Genomic DNA, 19,878 nt, shown 5'->3' with positions numbered 1-19,878 from the left:
TAAAGGTTACACAACTAGGAAGTGATAAAGCTAAGATGAGACCACAGTTGTGCCTTCTTTGAAAGCCCAGAGTCCTCCAAACATTCACATCTGACTCCCACAACCAGCAAAGGGGGAAGACGTGTGCATAGGCTGGTCTGTGCTTCTGCATTCTCTTTTTATTTCTGCTTGTCTTAGATTATCAGCATGTTTTTAAATTATTTCAGCTTTAATACCCTTTCAGGATCTCACCATACCCATCAAGTTACAACCCTGTTCTTAGATTTTGTTGCTGGTTCCTAAAGGAAACACATGATTTTATCTAGATAATCGCACCCTCACCTTGCTCTCTCTGACTGTGGATTCCGAAGGTACGAAGAAGGGCTTCGATTGATCTGTGCACCATCCACATTCCCTTTATTGATAAAGATTTTGCCTGGTTTCATATTTGCATGTGCTATCTCAATGCTCTATACGTTAAAAAAAAAAAAAAAGTAAAGTTAGAAATCCTGGTGGGCATTAAGACTTAGTTGATATAAACAGAAGAACCCTGTGGAAAATTTCTTTTGTCTCCAACTTGTCCCTGCTAAGGGATGAAAGCTAGAGAACCACAAAGCTGGTGTCATTCTGGGGGTAACAGACATGACCTTCCGGGTTGAGATGAGGAAATGCTGTGTATAGGGAACGACCTGAGTGTCTCAGGACTGCCAAGTCAGGAACTGTCTGCCATTTCAGATGGCCAAAATGGGAGCCTTGACCTTACAACTCTCCATCCCCCTGCTCACACCCTCTAAGGCAGAGCTTTTCAAACTTTTTGGACTGAGAAATACAGTAATTGATACATTTTTCATCATAACTCAATACGCATCAAGATATGTATCCTAAAACAAAAGTTCACAACACAAACTATACCCTGTGTGTCATGCATTATGTTATTTTCCTGTCTCTTTTAGTTCCTTTTTTAAAGCTTATCACAACGTATGAAATTGATTTCATAAAGCCATTCATAGACTGTTATTTGCTCTTTGAAAAACACTGTTGTAAAGACACTTCTTCCTTTGCCAGATGGATCCCTGGATTTGGGGGCGGCAGATGGTGGTAATTTTATGAGAAAAAGTAGAGAGAGACTAAACCTGAGAGACAAAACCTGAGAGAAAAAAACATTAGCAAGGATTCTATGAGAGAAAATAATTACCTGGAAGACAGGAGAGAGTAGTAAAAGCTACCCAAACCAGGAATGGGAGAAGAGTTTGAGGGTATCAGTTCAGAGCCCCACGTCAGTCTAGAGCTGCAATAGAGGACTTGAGAAATGAGGGTGTGTGGTGTAAATTGGATCCCCTTCTATGCTCTTTGGGAAATACAAGGAAGGCTCGAAATTATTTGTAATTACTTTGAGTTCCTTGGTGGATTTCTTTTCAAGTGACTTTGTGCAGAGAACTGACTATGTGGGACCCTATAATTTATAAGGGTTAGATACAAAATGTTTTCTGTGTCTTTGGGTGACAATATGAGGCTTACTGCCATAGAACCCTCTTCTCTCAATCAATCAGCGCCTCAGGACTAGCATCCCACAGCTCAGAACCAGAAGCTACAAGGGAGTCAAAAAGGAGAAAGGGAAGTAGGTGCTAAGACTGTGCTCAGACCGAGATCCTATAGGGACTCTCCGTATCATAGCACACCACTCCTAAAACACTGTAAGCAATGCTAAAGAACATTGGGGTCCTCTGGGGTCCCTTGCCTACCTTCATGATGCCAGCAACCATGTACTCAAAAGTTCGATTGCTAAATCCTCCACTGGCAATCACAAATGTAGAGTACTGGAAATATCCTGCTGGAGCCGAGTGCGTGTGAGTACCACTCAGGATAACGTTGTCTCTTCTGTACAGGGAGCCATATTTACTCTGCAGCCTGTTCAGGACCTTTAAGAAAGGAAAACAAAACAAAACCAAACTAAGAAGAGGAATAACATAGGAGCGTAGCCTGAGAAAAAGCACTGATGAGTCTAACCACTGAGCCACATCAGTGACATCCCTGTCAAGTGACCTTTCACTCCATGCTTGAGTTTATCATCTCAGTAACAGCAACATCAACAATAATTGCAGTCGCTAACATTTTATAGATTCTTGCTGTGTACAAGCACAATGCTAAGTATTACATACATCATGTCATTTAAAAATCTCTATAACACCACCAAGAGGTGGGTATTTTTAATCTTATCTTTTGCTGGAAACATTGACATGTACAGAAGTTAAATAATTTGCCCACAGGTCTAATAAAGAGCAGAGTCAGAGTCTAGATCCAAGTCTAACTATACAACCAGTATTCTCACCTGCTCATTTCCAGACACTGTTCTAAGATCTAGGGACATATGAGGTCCCTACCCTGGAGCAGTTTTTATTCTAGTGAGGGAAAGATAAATAAATATGCGATATTATATTATACAGTGATAAACTCTATGAAGAAAAATACAGCTAGGTAAGGCAAAAGAACATGATAGGTGTTAGTGAGGAAAGATCTTCCCAAAGATGTTACCTTTCATCAGAGGCTTAACTGAAGAGAGCAAACTGGTCATGCAATACCAGGGGGCAAAGCATCTCGGGAGCAGTGCAAAGTCCTCTTTACTGCCTCACTTCCCAAAATGAAGAACTCAATATTCCCAGACACTTACACTTATTGGCCTGGGGAAGCCACCCACTGTGACCTGAGAACACCCCAGCAATCCTGTGGAGAGGCCCATGTGGAAAGGAACCATCTTGTCAGCACTAACTTGCTAGCCGTTTGGTGAACAACCATAGAAGGTGACCCTTCAGACGCAGGCAAGCTTCAAACAACCTCAGCCCCAGCCAACATCCAAGTTCAACCGCATGATACAAAAGTAATGATATGTGACTGTGGTTCTAATATGTCAGAATCAGCCAACCCAGCCATTCTAGGATTCCTAACCCACAAACATCCTGAGCACTAATACATGATTATTGTTGTTTTAAGCCACTGAGTTTTCTGGATGACTTGCTGTACAGCAATAGATACCTAATCCAAAGAGACTCAGTAAATGTTCACTGAATTAATCAATGAACATCCAGATGAATAATTAATGTTTGGGGTGGTATAGACACATCAAGAAAACAAAAGAAAGAATTAGTGATGTTGCTGAGTAGCTTTTTTTTTCTGTTTTTTATTGAAGTATAGTTGACTTCAAAGGCTACATTAGTGCTGAATACCTATATCTGATTATGCTTTAATCAACTGCAACTAAAGTTTGGTATTACTGTGGTTTCTCTGTGGAAGATGCCTTGACTTCATGTCAAAAATTACTAAAATGTTCCAGCAAAAGTGTCAACCCCAGGCCACCTTCCTCAGTGTAAGATACTATCACCTAATACCAGGGACAATGGTGGAAACTCTTTCATGGCAGAGCTGGCAAATACTACTTATCTCATGCACTCAGTCCTATTCATGGGTGGTTGCTATCCAAAGCAGTGTGTTGAGAAGGATTCTGAATCCAAATCTGAGCTTAGCAAAAAAAGAGTGCCTTCTGGTGGGTGAGGGGGAGGCATGCAGCATCTTAGTTCCCCAACCAGGGATCGAACCCACACCCCCTACAGTGGAAGCGCAGAATCTTAACCACTAGACGGCCAGGGAAGTCCCAAAAGAGTGCCTTTTTTGATTAGCAATGCTGTCCACCTTGAGTATGGTATAGACAGTAGTATGTTGATAAACTGTTTCTCTGAAAGAAAAAAGAATAGCCCTCATTTGTATCATCTGTCAATTTCTGTGGCGCAAATACACTCACCATAGTGAATTTCAAGCTACCAAAAGTTTAACCACTAACTCACAAAGTTCCTAAATATTTAACAATCAGCTCTCATGAGCGGGTACAAGCCAGTTCCAGCACACCAATGGTACATAAGGAAGCAGCAGCAACTTATACTGAAAATACATAAAGACATCCATTCAACCTTTTCTATTTTAGGTGAAGAGCTAAAGTCACATTCATTCTAAGTCACATGGTCATTGAATCAGGAAAGAGATCTTACAAACCATCTTCACGCCTCATTAACCTCTCCATGCCCCAAACACTGATTCCTAGGTTGCCACATCCACATGAGCAACCATGTAATACCAGGCAAATGTGGAAAGGAAATAGGATATAACTAGACCAACATTACCAGCCCACACTCTCCATCCCCATAAGGTTCCATGTTCCTTCTGTTTGATCCTAACTCCAGCCCTAACTCTTCATCACTCTTACATACTCTTTCACACAGTAAATATTACTGCTTCATGCAAAAGAAATGTCTGTAGGGAGAAGGGGAAACAATCAATGAATGGACACCATGAAAGCTTAACTAAAGTCAAAAGCTAATGTTCTTACAATTCTGTAACCAAGACAAGAAGGTCTTGGAAAAGAAGGAACTGCCAGTCAACTTTAGAGCTCCCTGTCCCACACATTTTTATTCCTAAAGAACTGTAACATTAGGATTTTTAGAATTCGGTGCATTTTTTCAGGTTTACGCAAGAATCAAGCTCTTGAAAACATAGAAATTATGAATCTTGAATTTTAAAACAAAAGAAAAAGACTACAAACAGCTTACAGAAATCTTATCCTAAACTACAGTCTCTGATATGAAGTCAGACATGTGGGACTTCTGGGGAAAAAGAAAAAAATTAAAAACTCAGTCATGCAATAACAATGCCTGCCAATAGCCATTATAAGCAGCATGTTTCCTACTTCATGAAAGGAGGGCTATTTTAACATAGAGCAAAGAAGTGACATTAATGTCTATCGCTCACTTCTTCAACTGCAGTTTCCATTCCATTTCCTATTGCGGACACTCTTGGGAACATGACATAGAAAGAGTTAGAAAAGTCATTCTGCTTTCCTGCCCTGCCTCACTGCTCAGGGATCTTCTTTAATCTTTATTCCATGCTGGAAATTTCATCAATCTCAAAGCTGAGACAGAGAATCTGACTAAAACCAGGTGTTATGCAGGGAGATCAGCTCGGTACTTTGTGACCACCTAGAGGGGTGGGATAGGGAGGGTGGGAGGGAGGGAGACGCAAGAGGGAAGAGATATGGGAACATATGTATATGTATAATGGATTCACTGTGTTATAAAGCAGAAACTAACACACCATTGTAAAGCAATTATACTCCAATAAATAGGTAAAAAAAAACAACCAGGTGTTATAATAAGTTTAATGGCACTAGTTTAGTTACATTTATTTTTCACACTTTCCCCTTGGATTAACTTGGGATAAGTAAGTGGGTTCATTTATAGGTCTTTCCTCTGGGTCTCTGATTGTAAGGGGAAGTAAAAATAGGAGGAGATGGTTAAATGGTGCCCAGTATTAACTTCATAGTGGTCTACAACCCAATACATTAACCTGCTATCCCCTCCACACTCCACCCCAAAGTGTCTGTTTTGACTCTATTTCTACTTAATGACCTCACCATTTCCTAATCAGAACCATTTTTGATTCCTCAGAAAAACAGAATAGTGCTATGGTAATGAGCATGTGCTCTGGCAGGAAGATGTCAATGTTTGAATCCCACCTCGGACAGTTCCTAGCTGCGTACACTTGGACAAGTTACTTGGTCCTCTGCAACTCAGTTTCCCAGTCTGTCAAATGACATAATAATAGTACCTCCCTCATACAGTTGTTTGGAGGATTAAATGAATTAATATATATGAAGCACTTAGACCAATACCTGACTCGTCACAGGAACTATGTCAAGTGTTAGCTTTTATGCCAATTCATCCCCAAATCTCATTAGCATTTAATTTGACTTTTTACCACCATATAGTCTCACTGCTGTCCAATTGGTTTAAAACTTCTAGGCCAGCATTACATAGTATAGGGGAAATGGCCAGGCAAAGTTTAAATCCCTCCTGCAATGCTAGTTTCCCTTTCTAGTTCTTTCAGCCTTTTAACACCTTGTAAAATTCCCCCATATTAAATCCCCTGTTTGAAATGCCTAGTGTGATTACTGTTTTCCCACTGGACTCTTATCAATAGAGCCTTGATGTTAATTTAAGGAATCTGCCAATTTGTGTCTTCACCGCTAGCTCTAGTCTATTACAATCCACCTCGAACATCACTGTCTGATTAATCACCCTAAAGCACAACTGTGTTTGCATCACTCCTCCACGCAAAAGTTTTCTAAGAATCCCCATCACCCACAGAATTAAAAACCACCTGTCATCCCAGGACCCTACAAATTATGACCAACACACCTTCCAGGTACATCTCCAATTACATGCCTACATGTGTCCTAACAGAACTAATCTGTCTCTTCAAATACATCTACATTTCTCCCTTGTGCCTCTCTGTGTCCATGTTGTCCCCTCGATTTGATAGCTCTTCCTCCCCATGTCAACCATTTGAAATTCTCCCCATTCAAGTGTCACTTCCACTTTGAATTTTCCTCTAGTTTCCATTTCCTGAATCCCTGTGTTGTACTTTTAAAGTACTGTATGTCCACAAATTCTTCAATACCCCTGGCTTCAAGAGGTGAAGTATAACTTTCCCACCTGTGAGTGTGAACTAGACTTGGTGACTTGCTTCTAAGGATAGAACAGGGTGAAAGCGATGGTGTGCATCTTCTGAGCCTGGGTTATGAAAGGCACTGTGGTTTCTTCCCTGCTCTTTTTTTTAAAAAATTAAAGTATAGTGGATGTACCATATTACATAAGTTACAGGCATACAATATGGTGATTCACAATTTTTAAAGGTTATGCTCCATGTATAGTTATTATAAAAGACTGGCTATATTCCGTGTTGTACAATATATCCTTGTAGCTTATTTTATACATAATAATTTATACCTCTTAATCCCCTAACCCTACATGACCCCTCCCTTCTTCCCTCTCCCCACTGGTAACCACTAATTTGTTCTCTATATCTGAGTCTGTTTCTTTTTTGTTATATTCACTAGTTTGTTCTATTTTTTAGATTCCACATACAAGTGATATCATACAGTATTTGTCTTTCTGACTTATCTCACTTAGCATAATACTTTCCAAGTCCATCCATGTTGTTACAAATTTCATTCTTTCTTATGGCTGAGTAGTATTCCATTGTATATATGTATATACACCACAGCTTCTTTATCCATTCATCTATTGATGGACACCTAGGTTGCTTCCACATCTTGGCAGCTGTAAATAATACTGCTATGAACATGGGGGTGCATATATCTTTTCATATTAGTGTTTTCATTTTTTTCAGATATATAACCAGGAGTGGAATTTCTGGGTCATATGGTAGTTCTATTTTTAATTTTTTGAGACACCTCCATACTACTTTCCACAGTGGCTACACAAATTTACATTCCAACCAATATGTATGTGGGTTCCCACATCCTCGCCAGTGTTTGTTATTTGTGTTCTTTTTGATGATAGCCATTTTGACAGGCGTGAGGTAATATCACAGTGTAGTTTTGATTTGCATTTCCCTGATGATCAGTGATGTTGAGCATCTTTTCATGTGCATGTCCTCTTTGGCAAAATGTCTATTCAGGTCCTCGGACCATTTTTTAATCAGGTTGTTTGTGGTTTTTTGATGTTGAGTTGTATGAACTGTTTATATATTTTGGATACTCACATCTTATCGGTCATATCATTTGCAAATATTTCCACTGACAAAACGAAAAGACAACCTGCTGAGTGGGCGAAAATCCCTGCTCTTTCCTTTAAGTTACACACTATAAGGGAAGCCAGCCGCTCTGTCATGAGGATATGGACAGTGGGGGAACTGTCAGTAGCCACATGGGTGAATCACCTTGGAAGTGGATCTTTTAGCCCTAGTCAAACCGTCAGATGACTGCAGCCTTTGCCAGCATCTCGACTGCAAGCTACCCTAAGTCATAACCACCTAGCTAAGCCAGTTCTGAATTCCTCACCAACAGAAGTGTGAGATAAAACAACAAATATTAATTAAGTCCCTATTTCGGGGGGGCTATTTATTACTCATGAATAGATAACTAATATATCACTGTCCTTTATTCCAGTAAATCATAGTTATTTGCGTATTTCTGGTACAGTCCTTCCTCCAATCCCCTAACTAGGTACTGAGCTCATAGGAACATGTGTTATGACTCACTTAGCTGTGTGCCCCTGAAGTGCCTAACAAAGTGTCTTGCAAAAAGCAGGTGATCAATGCTCTCCAAGATAATAGAATGACATCACTTTTAAGAATGTAGGCTCTGGTGTCAGGCATATATGTGTTCAGAAACCAGCTCTACCTTCTTCTAACTGTGTGAACTTGGGAAAGTTACTTAACCTCTTCTAAGACTCAGTCTCCTTACCTGCAAAATGGGGATAACAACAGGCTGACCTCACAGTTTTGTTGTCAGTGTAGGTGAGGGGAAAGTACTTAATCCTCTGCTCCTTATGTTTCCATAGATGGGAGAGACTTACATTCTACTCCTCGTGAGGGGGTGACATTAGAGAAATGCTGTTAGGCCCTCTCATCATCCCTCTCCCTGGCCCCTTCACACCGCAGGAGGAGAAAGTGTTTATTTGGTGAGGCTGATAGAACATGACACTGAATAATGGACATTTAATGGTCATTATTCTAGATGTTCCAGACTCTCCTCTTTCTCACATTTGTAAGTGTGTGAGCAGATACTAAGAATACACTTTCTTTCTGTGACCTGATCCCTGCAGAAAATATAACCAGATCAGGGTCTAGAAACTGGCTGAGAGAGAGACACCTGGAAGTCCATGTGTCTATAACTATTTCTCTCTCCCTCCCCACCCGCTCTCTGCATCTTACATCTTACAAGCTGCCTGTCCAGGACCTCCTATGCACCTTTCTGCTAAGCTCAACTTTCCCCACAGGTGGGTTACATGGTCAAAATTGGCAGAAAAAATCATAGAAAAGCCTGCCATATTCTACAGTTTAGAGTTTAGAGTTTAAGAGTTTAAAAACTGTTTAGAGTTTAAGAGTGCTAATGTTGTATTCTTTTAAAATTTTATTATGGAAAAGTTCAAACATGTACAAAAATCATCAGAATAGTATAATGAAACCGCCATGTGCCTTTCACCCAACTTCAGCAATTTACGGCCAACCTCATTTCAGAGTTGCTTTTTAATTCTTTTTAATTCCTTGCATCTATTCTTAATTGTCTAAAAACTTGAGGGGAGGGTTAGTGATTAATTGGCACTCTCAGACTTCTAACAAGGAGGATTACAAGAGCGTGTATGTGAAAGTCACTGGGACATAATAAGCTCGCAAAAAAAATAGCATTAATAATGACGGTGAGCGACCAGCAGCATGGAAAGCAAGTTCTGACCAAGATGACTTGGAGTGGAATGAGGTTCATTCTCCCCATTCGATCATCTGCTGGATTGTCAAGAGCTTCTAACCTTGAGGGTAGCAGAAACTCACTGGACGTGAAACCAGGAGAGCTTAGTTACTGTCACGTTCACCTGCAGACTTTGCCTTTAAATCACGTCATCTCTTTCCCACCTCAATCACTTACCTCCAGCCTGAGTCGCTGGGACACCATGCCGATCTCAATGCTGACAAACACTACTCGACTGGACTCATCTGGTTCCGCCATGATGAACGCACGACTGTACAACCTCGTGAGGATGCCTTGTGCATTCTGGCCAGTTTTGCTGTAGCCCATCTAAAGAGGAAGAGAGAATCAGCTCCACTCCTTCTCACCCCGCTGTTACCAGAAACCAGGCACAACCACACAAGAATAGACTACTTAGGAGAGGCAAAGAAATGCAATCCACACGACACTGTGGCTCCGAGTGAGACGGGATATGTGTTTTCAAGAGTAAAGCCAACATCACAAAACAGGCTTTGCTCTTCTGTGCAGAAAAAGGCAAAGTAGTTGTTGGGTTGGCAGTAGCTATTCACTGGCCTGTGGGCAAGGAGGGAGCTGGTGTGACTCAGGAATTCCATCACGATGCTGGAGACCTTTCATGGCTTTTCTGTTCTTTGAAACAGGACCGTTTCTCCAGCCTATCTAAGGTACTAGAGAAGAAATCGCTCCCCAGCCATCATTCCACATTCCCAGGAATACCCTGAAGACTGGAGGCCCCTTCACTTTGGTTCTTTGGCATGTGATTTTTTTTTTTTCCTGAAGAAAATGGTTTCCTTATGACTAAGTAATCCTTATTGAGGGTGCCTCCCCCTGGCTTTTATCATGTTGTCCCTCCCTCAGCCAAGTCAAATCAATACACCTATCTTGAAGCCCCTCTCTCACCATGTCATGAAGCCCGCCCATAAAAGCTGCACCCGGGTCTTCAGCATGGTCCCTCTACTGCTTGTTTTACCTCTCATGTGAGTGGTCATTTAAGGTTTACATTCCAGAGTTGCTTTTCAGAACAGACAACAGGGAATAATTCCTAGAGTCTAAAGATTATTTGGTAGGAGACAGAAAAATCCCATCAGGCAACCTCCTGCTCTGGTTACCTAGCAAAGGGTGGCTAGAAATGTGTGTCTACCATCACAGCCCGGAAGTTGCATGCCAGCAGCCCCTAGCCACAACTGATCCAGAGAAGTGTTTTACTTGGCTAACACACTGTTGGCCCACATTAGATTTCCAGTTTTAACTAGAGTTGCTTCCATTTTCCAATGGAGAGACTTAAATCCTCAGATCTTCAATCCATAAATATTCTGGCTTCTCTTGAGAAAACCGTAAGGTAGGGCAGCCCTAGATCCACACTCTTACATGGGAACAATCAGCTAAAGCCATGCAACTTTCTACTTGTACCACAGTCACCACCACTTTCTACTGCCCCCCAAAAAACTGAGGATTTACTAGACATTTATCATCTTACACTGGCCTTCTTTGGTCATTTATGGTACCTGCCCATCCCCTGTAGTATTGGAGTTCGTCCGCCTTGCCACTTCCACTCACAAAAAAAGGCCAATTGAGTTTACAAGGGAGTTGTGGTTAAATAAAAGGTCCCCTCTTCCTCATAGTACAATATCCATGATGTTAGACAGCAGTGAAGTCAATAAAAAGTGAGAAGGAGATTATGACATAATATTTAGGAATAAATACAGGGTGCAAAATAATAAAGTTACCTGTTTCACAGTCTCCTCAAGGATCCCATGATTTACCTACCAAAGTGATATCTGCTACTTGGCCCGTGCAGTCAGCTCGCCCAACACCAATATGGTAGCCACTGAAGTTCTGAAATAGAGTAGGCTCTGGGGTGCTGGGTGTTGGAGATGCCTGGATGGCTGTGGGGCCCTGGGTGGCTGGAGGGATCTGGGTGGTTGGAAAACCTGAATCAAAAAACAGTAAGATATTTAAGAAACAACATTTCAGCCCATGCACTTGTCAGCATCACTTAGAACACACAGATTCGGGTTCCTAAGGATGAACCTTTGTATATTCTCTTACATCTAACATACACGGTGAGAAACATCTCAGGAACATGTTTTATAGCGTAATCCCAAGGAGGATCTTTTTCACGGAGTGGAGATGTTTCAGCCTAACAGTCAAGCTCTCTGTCAAATGTCCTTCAACTTCTCCTCACAAGCCCTTCCTGTCTAACCTGTCACTCTTCATTCACTCACCCTGCACTTCTATTCCAGCCAAACGAATCAGGTGCCAGGTTCCTGGCACACAGCCCACTAAATCCAGCCTCTGGGGATTTGTGTCTACCACTCTCTCCATCCAGAGACCTTACCCCTTTCTGGTCCCTCGATCAGTCTCCTCTACCCCTTCAGAGTAGGTGTGGTTCCATCACAGCCAGATCCAGCTTAACCCCTCACCTTCAGGATGCCACCCCGGCTGTCTCTACCCTGCTCTTATCCTCCTCGATCTTCTGAATCTTCTTTTCTTAATGCAACCTAGATCACTGTACACCAGTTAACATAGTTCTGCTTTATTTTAATTATTCTCATATCACCTATATGTATGCATATTAATACATATATTCTACACCAACATCACACACACACATGAATATCAAAGGATGCAGAATGGGATAGAGACTAAAAGAGCAAGTGCCAGAAACAGCCCGGGTTTGAAAACTACTCTATCACTTACTAGCTGAACAAATAACTTAACCTGTTTTACCTCAACTTTTCTCATCTATGAAGAAAAGTAACATAACTTTCTCATAACAAGAAGATAATAATACCCTACTTCCAAGGGTTGATTGACAATAAATATGTTAATACATATTCAAAATTTAAAACGATGGCTGGCATATAGCTTTGTTTTTTTACATATTTAGACATCTTACTTATATATTTTATTTGTTTGTTTCCACCCCAGACAACAGCCAGGGGTGGCCAAGGCAACACATGTCAGTGTCACAGTGCATTAGTGGTCAGAAAGTATTTAGGCAAGAGATTAACAGAAGACTTCTTCTGGGTTCCAGAATTTTGGAGCTCAAGAAAGTTTAGAGATCACATAATCCAATCTCCTCCATTTTACATATAAGAAAACTGAAACCCAGAGAAATGACTTAAGCAAGATTTCATGGAGAGCATATGATGAATCAGGTGCCTAACCCAGATCCTCCAACTCAGAATCTGCAGCTCTTTCATCCACATTCTAAGTGTAGTTAGAATTCATGTTTTCCCATCCCCAAGCCCACGTTTTCTACAAGACATCAAGTATTGCAAGGAAGGAATCAGGCACCTTTGCTATTGCCTCATTTGTTCCAATGTAGGAATGTAGTGCCAACCAACGCCAAATCTAGTCACATAGCCAAAGGATTCTTTTCAATCTCAGAGACTCAGATCTGTAAAGCAGTACTAAGGCTAGCACCTACCTTTATGGGAGTTTGTGAGGATTAAATGAGAAATTTACATAGAATGTTTACCATAGTGTTTGACACAAAGTAACCATCCAATAAATAGCAACTTCTACTATGAAAATAGTGACTGTAGTTATTAATTACCTCCCTGAGCCTCAGGCTCTGGATTCTCTAATTTTAAAAGAGAAAACTAAGTCCTATGCATTCTTTCATTTCTAGCAGTCTAAAACTCATTCTGCCCGCTCCCAGAAAAGAGGATCTCTGTTTCTCTGGGTCTGTGGGCAGTGAATTCAAAACATGGGGACAGGGACTTCCCTGCTGGTTCAGTGGTAAAGAATCCACCTTACAATGCAGGGGACACGGGATCGATCCCTGGTCAGGGACTTAAGATCCCATATGCCACGGGGCCACTAAGCCCACGCGCCACAACTACTGAGCTCACATGCCTCAGCTACAGCCTGCGTGCCGCAAACTACAGAGCCCAAGCACTTTGGAACCCACGCGCCACAACTAGAGAGAGAAAACCCGCACTCCACAACTAGAGAGAAGCCCGCGCACCACAACGAAGAGCCCGCACGCAGCAACGAAAGATCCTTCATGCCTCAATGAAGATCCCGCATGCCTCAGTGAAGATCCTGTGTGCCACAATGAAGACCCAACACAGCCAAAAATAAATAAAATAAATAATAAATAAGTCTTTAAACAAAAAAACATAGGGACAGGTAGAGAATACATTAGAAAAGAGAAGAGCCCGCAAAAGAGAAAACCAAGGTGAACAATGTTGCCTCTCCTTCTCCATTGGGCCTGTGGCCAGCCCTCCCTTTACTTTGGTGAAAGCATTCAGTCCCCACCTGTCTTCCCTACTGTTTATCAGGTATATAACCTATCATCAAAGGAGAGGCTCCCATGGACGTGATATTGCCTGTAAATTTAGCCTAGGTGGTTTTCAAAAACTAAGTTAATTTCCAACATTTAAAAAAAAATCAGGAAAAAAAACCCCAGATGTCTAAACCGCCTCCCCCAATTTCCAGCTTCCCTTGAAAACTCAAAAGGGCTGAGTCGATGTGACATCATGACAAAAAACAGCTGGCACTCAGGAGGGCCCGTGGACCCTCTTCACCAGAGAGACACCTGTCCCCACCCTGGGCCACGCCCCCCACCCCATTTATGGAACTTGATTGGCCCTCATGGGATTTGAGTTCAAGATCCCCTTCTCTAAAGCTTTCACAGGCTAACTGACATTCAGTGGGTCTTTCCTTCTCCTTTTGCCCCCCACCCCCTAGAGAACATGATGCCAGAAAGGAGGCAAAGAGAAAAAGAAGAGGCTCAGGGTAAAAGCTCACATTACTGGGCCTTGAAGAATCCTGAGCTGTACTTAGATCAGTGGAAAAGTGAGACAAATAAGTGCATGTCAGAATGCAGCACCAGCTATTTGGGCCAAAGGTAAACTTGATAAAAATTGCTATCAATGCATAAAGGGCAACTATGGTAAAGGTTAGATAACCGTCCCAGGCTGCTTAAGTACACATTGAACTGCCCTGTTACCAGCATTATCAGCAGACACTGTTTCTTGCCTTGATGTCCCCCAAAATGAAGAAATTTCCTACAGGCTGGGAATAGCATACAAGAGAACCCATGATACTTGCCTGTGTGATTTTCAGTGGTCCCACTGGTGACGAACAACAGGCTGAGAAGAGCCACCGTGATCCCTGTCATCATCACAAAGAGGAAAATCAGGAATATCTCTAATGTGGAAAAGGTACATTTGGCCATTTCTCCTGAGGAAAAGCAGAGACAGAAGAACAACTGCGGAAGAGACAGAAAAAAGACAGAATAACAAATTAAAATACACATGCTTCAAGCTGTCCGAGGCTAAGATGTCTTAGCTCTTTCATATGAATAGACTATACCAAGAATACCAAGTACAGGGCATATTTGCCACTAGGTCCGTATCCCAAGCCTATGGAAGAAAAGACCAGTCAATTACAGCACTCCTTGATGAATTCACATGGGGTTTCCAAACGCTTCTCAGCACAGTGCTCATGCTGGAAGCCACCACCCATCATTTGGCATTGGCAGCTAAGCTAAAACCTATCTGTATTCCTTGGATACATCATACTGCTTTCATTTATAGCAGTGATGCTCTCTGTACATGGGTCTAGATTGGAGCATTTCTGTCAACAGGGATAACTGATGTACCCACATGGCTTGTACTTGTGAGAAAGCTTGCTGGGGTTAGGGCTTTACTTTGTGGCCACGGACTAAGTGTCTTGTCCACAAGGAGGTGAAACGGACCTTTGGCCTTTAAGCTTCCTGTTCTAACTTTCAATTACTACCTGAATAGAAAAGGGCATGGAAAAGGAGATTGGCATCTCTGATCTCAAGCCAGGCATTTGTAAAATTTCCCTCTTCAGTGGTCAGGAGGATCCCACACATTCTGCAAACCCCATGTTGAAGTATGAGGATAAAGACAATGGCCCTTGTGTGCTACAAAAGCAGAAAAATGTCCTTACAGATTCCTTAAGATATTTTCAGAGTAGAATTCATCATAACTCAGAGGGACTACAGAAGCTGAAAACTCACATAATGTAGCATGAGAAAGGATAATATGATGGTTAAAAATTGCATTCTGAAGTCTGGTGCCAGAGTTCAAATCTCATTTCTGCCACTTACTAGGTGACCCTGGAAAATCATCCCCATCACTGAGTCTCAGTTTCCCCATCTGTAAATAGGGATGTGACAATGATGACAATTTTAGTACCTATCTCATAGAGGTTTTATAAAAATAAGACAAGATGACACAGTAATAGTTTGTTTCATGGAATGTGATAAGCATTCAGAATGTCAGCATTTATCATTAGGTTCTAAAATAGCAAAGACTCTGTGCTCCTCAGCAGCATTAAGGGGAGTGTATATGAGTTTGTATAAAAGAATCACGAATCACAGGTGGGAACTTTAGAGTCCGTTTTCTTAAGCTCAAGGAAGCTTGAGCAGTGAGATGGGATTGTGGTCCCAAGACTTGCCCCACAAATGGCTAAGATGTGGCTAAGATGCTGCTACCCCCAAGAGCTGTAAATTGGCAACAAACAGATGTATTTAGTATGGCCCAATTTTTCATTTCAATGTGACTTAGTCAACAAGATAAAAGATAGAGCTTACAATTTATCTGTAAAAATAGAATCTACTTTTACAAATATGAAACTTCGGTTTTCTTTCAAAATATTTCGTAAAATATGGCAACACGGAGACAGCATTCCCACGCACCAAGAGTTTTGTAAAACTTAGTAGCTGCTGTTCCCTTTAGATGCGGCAGCCCTTCTCTAAACGGCCACTGCCTCTACCCAGTAGGCCTTATCTATCCGGTCTTCGTAGTCATTTTATTTTGCAATCCACAGACTAAAGGTTAAATATCAGTCTGGCAGCAAACACTTCAGAGGTAGGGCTGAACTGGGAGAGGACCAAGAGCCTGGAACATCTTCCCTATTTCCTAGTTTTTTGTTAGCAGGCGTTCCTCAGCCATTTATCACCAGCATGATCACCTTCACCACCATCGGTAGGGACAGCTTCAAACTTAGGGCAAAACAACTTTCAGTATCAGCCCTGAGTCAGAAAGCACATGTAAGATATGTCTCTGAAACTTCGATGAGTCAAAAAGGTTTACTAGTCATTAGCTATTGTTTCAGTAGCAAACTTCAAACCCTGTAGACCTAGTTCTTGCCCAAAGCTTTGGTTTCTGTGAGCCTTCCTGCCAGCTGAGACAGCTTTTGCACAAATAAGGCTATTAAAAATGGATGACTGACAGGTGGACCCTTCAACCCCAAAGCGTGTACATGCAGATGACGTATGTAAATGTGGCTATGTGGTAAGAGCCTATGTGACAGACATGATATGAAATATATGTGTATGCATGTGTGTCTGGGTTTGTTAGTTTTTTGCTGGTTTTGCTCTGCTGAACTAGCTGTCACCACTGGCCTTTTACACAAGTCAACAATGGCACTCGATTTAACATTAGCATTTCCACCTCTTACTTGGATTACAACCACGTACCTCGTGTATTTCACCACTCTATTTAGTTGCCAGAATTACCACCAGCATATTACCATTCTTTTTGAAACCACTAGCACTATTTCTCGTAAATGACTAGAATCTGAATTTAAACATGAAAGCAAATGCCTTATATCTCCCTTCAGAAGGCAAATGTACCTTGGAGAGCTGAACCAATGATTACATTTTAAAGGACTGTACATATTTAAATAGTTCCCACTTAATCTAGCATAATCCTGCAAGGTCAACAGTGAGGCTCTAATGACACCGTAACAAGCCACTTGTTAGATCTTTACCACCCTGAGGTCCCCCATTTTTCAAGACTGTGACAGTAAAAAGTAATATTTTGGCAAAATGGGTTTCCAAAGCTAAGCAAATGAGGTTTCATCAAGATCTCTGAGACAATGGGGTGATTCAAGATCCCTCCCTCCTTCTCCAAGATAATACAGGCATTCTTACCTGATTCAACCACTCAGGAGAACTTGTGTATCCTGGTAAAGCAAATGATGGTCCAGAATCGTGTCCCCCTTCCTCTGGTCCAGAATCGTGTCCCCCTTCCTCTGGAACACCGCTTGGCTGGGATTTCTTAGCACTTCCTGAAACCTACTGAGGAAAGATTTTCACAGTCATGTCCAGGAGAGTTAGAGTTCCCACGACCATAGCTTTGTGGGTTTGGCATATGGAAGAGATTAAAGTGTACTGATAACACACGACTTACTAGCGAACTCTCCCCTGGGACAGCCTGATAGTGAGGTACTGAGTTGCAGAAGGCCTGCCAGGCTGAAGGACATTTCAGAGTTCAACACAACTCTTCCAGCACAACAAGGTCTGTGCAAAGCTCCAACCTGGATCACAAAAAAAAAAGCACCTGCTTTATCTACCCCTGGCCACTCAACCAGTGCTCAAGAGGAAATGATAATGTATGCTGGACATTAGTGTGGGCTATGGGCCCCACTAGGCAACATTTACAATAATTTCAGAACAGAAAAGTGAACTTTTAGATTCTCATGTATAAAAAGAATGCAAAGTTTTAGATGAACTAAGAATGTGAATAATGAGTATACAAAAGGGAAGAGTGTATGCAACATTAAAAATTATATTGAAGGAAATAATATTTAGTAATTTTTTCATGTCATTAAATTAAGTTTGCAAAACATTATGATCCCATTTTTGTAAAGTATACATTATTTATATGTGTGTGATCATAAAGACTGTAAGAAAATACAGCAAAAAATGTTAAGAAGCAATTATGTGGTGATAAGATCATGGGTGAGTTTTGTTTTCATCTTTTTGATTCTTGACATTTTCTATGACAGCCACGTAGCATTTCTGTAATGAGGAAAATAAAATGTTTTAGCTTATCTCAGAGAATGTACACTGTATAACAGCATGAAGTTAAGCAATGGCCCACAGAAGACAAAGAGAGAAATAAATAGACCAAAGTCCTCCTTTTTTCCTAGTAAATCCAAACTATCCGGGAAGCAATTTAAAGAAGACCACATCGGCTGCTGAATTCCACACAGAGTTTTAAGAGAGACCAGCCCCAAAGTTCCAATGGAAATATTAAAGTACTTTCAGATAGGGCATTTAGTAACGTGTCTTAGCTACCTCTCTGCTACAAAAGAGGGGAACAGGTTAAATTATGGTATTAGACAAGTTGTTTTTTCTTTTCGTGCAAATATGTTTGTTGCCTGACACCAAGAATTCTGAGACCAAATCTAGCTAACTTAAGGCAGCTGGGGAAAAACAGAAGAAAATTCACTAGAAAGCAGCAAAAGAAGTTGAAGATGCAGAGGCTCAGGAAGGCCAGAGGTCAGCTCTGAGTCTACGTGGCAGGCTCTACTGAGCCATCTCTTCAGGGCTTCGTCATCAAGATGGATGCTCTCCAACTACTTTAGGTCTTTACCTTGTTCCACTCTGGATTCAGTTCCTAAAGGACAGCATTTGGGGACTTCCCTGGCGGTCCAGTGGTTAAGACTTCACCTTCCAATTCCAGGGCTGCAGGTTCAATCCCTGGTTGGGGAGCTAAGATCCCACAGGCCTCATGGCCAAAACACCAAAACATAAAACAGATGCAATAGTGTAACAACTTCAATAAAGGCTTTAAAAATAATAATAAAAAATTAAAAAATAAAAGACAGCATCTGACTGACCTAGCTCAGATCATATACCTATCCCTTCCATTGACAGGATATTTAAAAAGACCATACCCAAAGAGGGAAGGACAGTTCTCCAAAATAAAATCAAGGTAAAATAGAAACAACAGAGAGCCTGTGACCTGCCATTGGATTTCCTTCTCCCATCCTTCTCCCTTACGTGGGAGGTCCTCTAAACGGGCCCTGTGATCTAAAATGTGGTCTCTTCTGGACCTCTCCAGCCATCTTTCTCCCTGTAAGAAGGAGCCACGCCAAGCTCATTCCCACTGAGACTACCTAGGTGTCCCACGGTTGGGTCAGCGAAAATCATTTTAACCGGGGTTTCAGTAGATAATCATGGCATAATATATCATTTCTCCCAGACAACATTTGAAGGCCCATTCCTGAACACTAAGGGGTTGAGAATCAAGGAGATTCCAAGCACTGTGGCAGAGTCAGTGAAGGAAAAATGTTGGGCCAAGGGGACTTGTGGTGCCCATCAAGACAGCTGACTCCTACAGCCAGAAATAGACTACCTCGAGGAGAGGGGAAGACGTAATCATTGTAAATATTTCATGCGTGTATTTTATTTCTGTCTGAATGACCATCAGACAAATCCTGTTTGCTAGGATAAGGATGGCTGTCCTTCTCAACTCATCACCCCAAGACACTCACTCATGTTCTACCCATTTTACAGATGAGCAAACACACACAGAAAGGTTAAAGGGCTTCCAGAACAGGAAAGGATGGTTAAAAGTGAGCATGATTAAACAATAATTATTCCAGGATGTGAGCCCAAGTCCCCAGATTCCCAGACAAGACTGCTTACCTTTCACCAAACTCTTGCTGTCTACATCACTTCAACTCTGGCCCTGGCATGGCAGCCTCTGGGCACAGACAAGTCATGTGTTCACTCCTCATTAGCAGATGATGAAGCAAATCATGTCCTCTGTCTCTTAACATCCTAACACTGA

At 41.6% G+C, this 19,878-nt stretch overlaps 1 protein-coding gene and 1 long non-coding RNA gene across 2 annotated transcripts in view; both read right to left on the bottom strand.

The window, feature by feature from the left end:
* ASAH2 (N-acylsphingosine amidohydrolase 2) overlaps window positions 1-17,286 on the bottom strand; it is a gene marked incomplete at its 3' end in the record, with an annotated part of 79,995 nt that extends 62,709 nt beyond the window's left edge. The window contains exons 1-6 of the mRNA XM_082854362.1: window positions 17,229-17,286; window positions 14,372-14,531; window positions 11,075-11,238; window positions 9,470-9,619; window positions 1,722-1,898; window positions 322-449 (exon numbers count right to left, since the gene is read on the bottom strand). Of these exons, the coding sequence (XP_082710488.1) occupies window positions 322-449; window positions 1,722-1,898; window positions 9,470-9,619; window positions 11,075-11,238; window positions 14,372-14,498 (746 nt within the window). The 5' untranslated portion in view covers window positions 14,499-14,531; window positions 17,229-17,286. The remainder of the gene's footprint in view (window positions 1-321; window positions 450-1,721; window positions 1,899-9,469; window positions 9,620-11,074; window positions 11,239-14,371; window positions 14,532-17,228) is intronic.
* The window catches only part of LOC309971384, a 363,899-nt gene that overhangs the window by 296,956 nt on the left and 47,065 nt on the right, over window positions 1-19,878 (bottom strand). The window lies entirely within an intron of this gene.

Source organism: Leucopleurus acutus (assembly GCF_964270905.1).
Source record: "Leucopleurus acutus genome assembly, chromosome: 14".
Lineage (NCBI taxonomy): Eukaryota > Metazoa > Chordata > Mammalia > Artiodactyla > Delphinidae > Leucopleurus > Leucopleurus acutus.
This window is presented reverse-complemented; position numbering and strand designations above follow the sequence as displayed.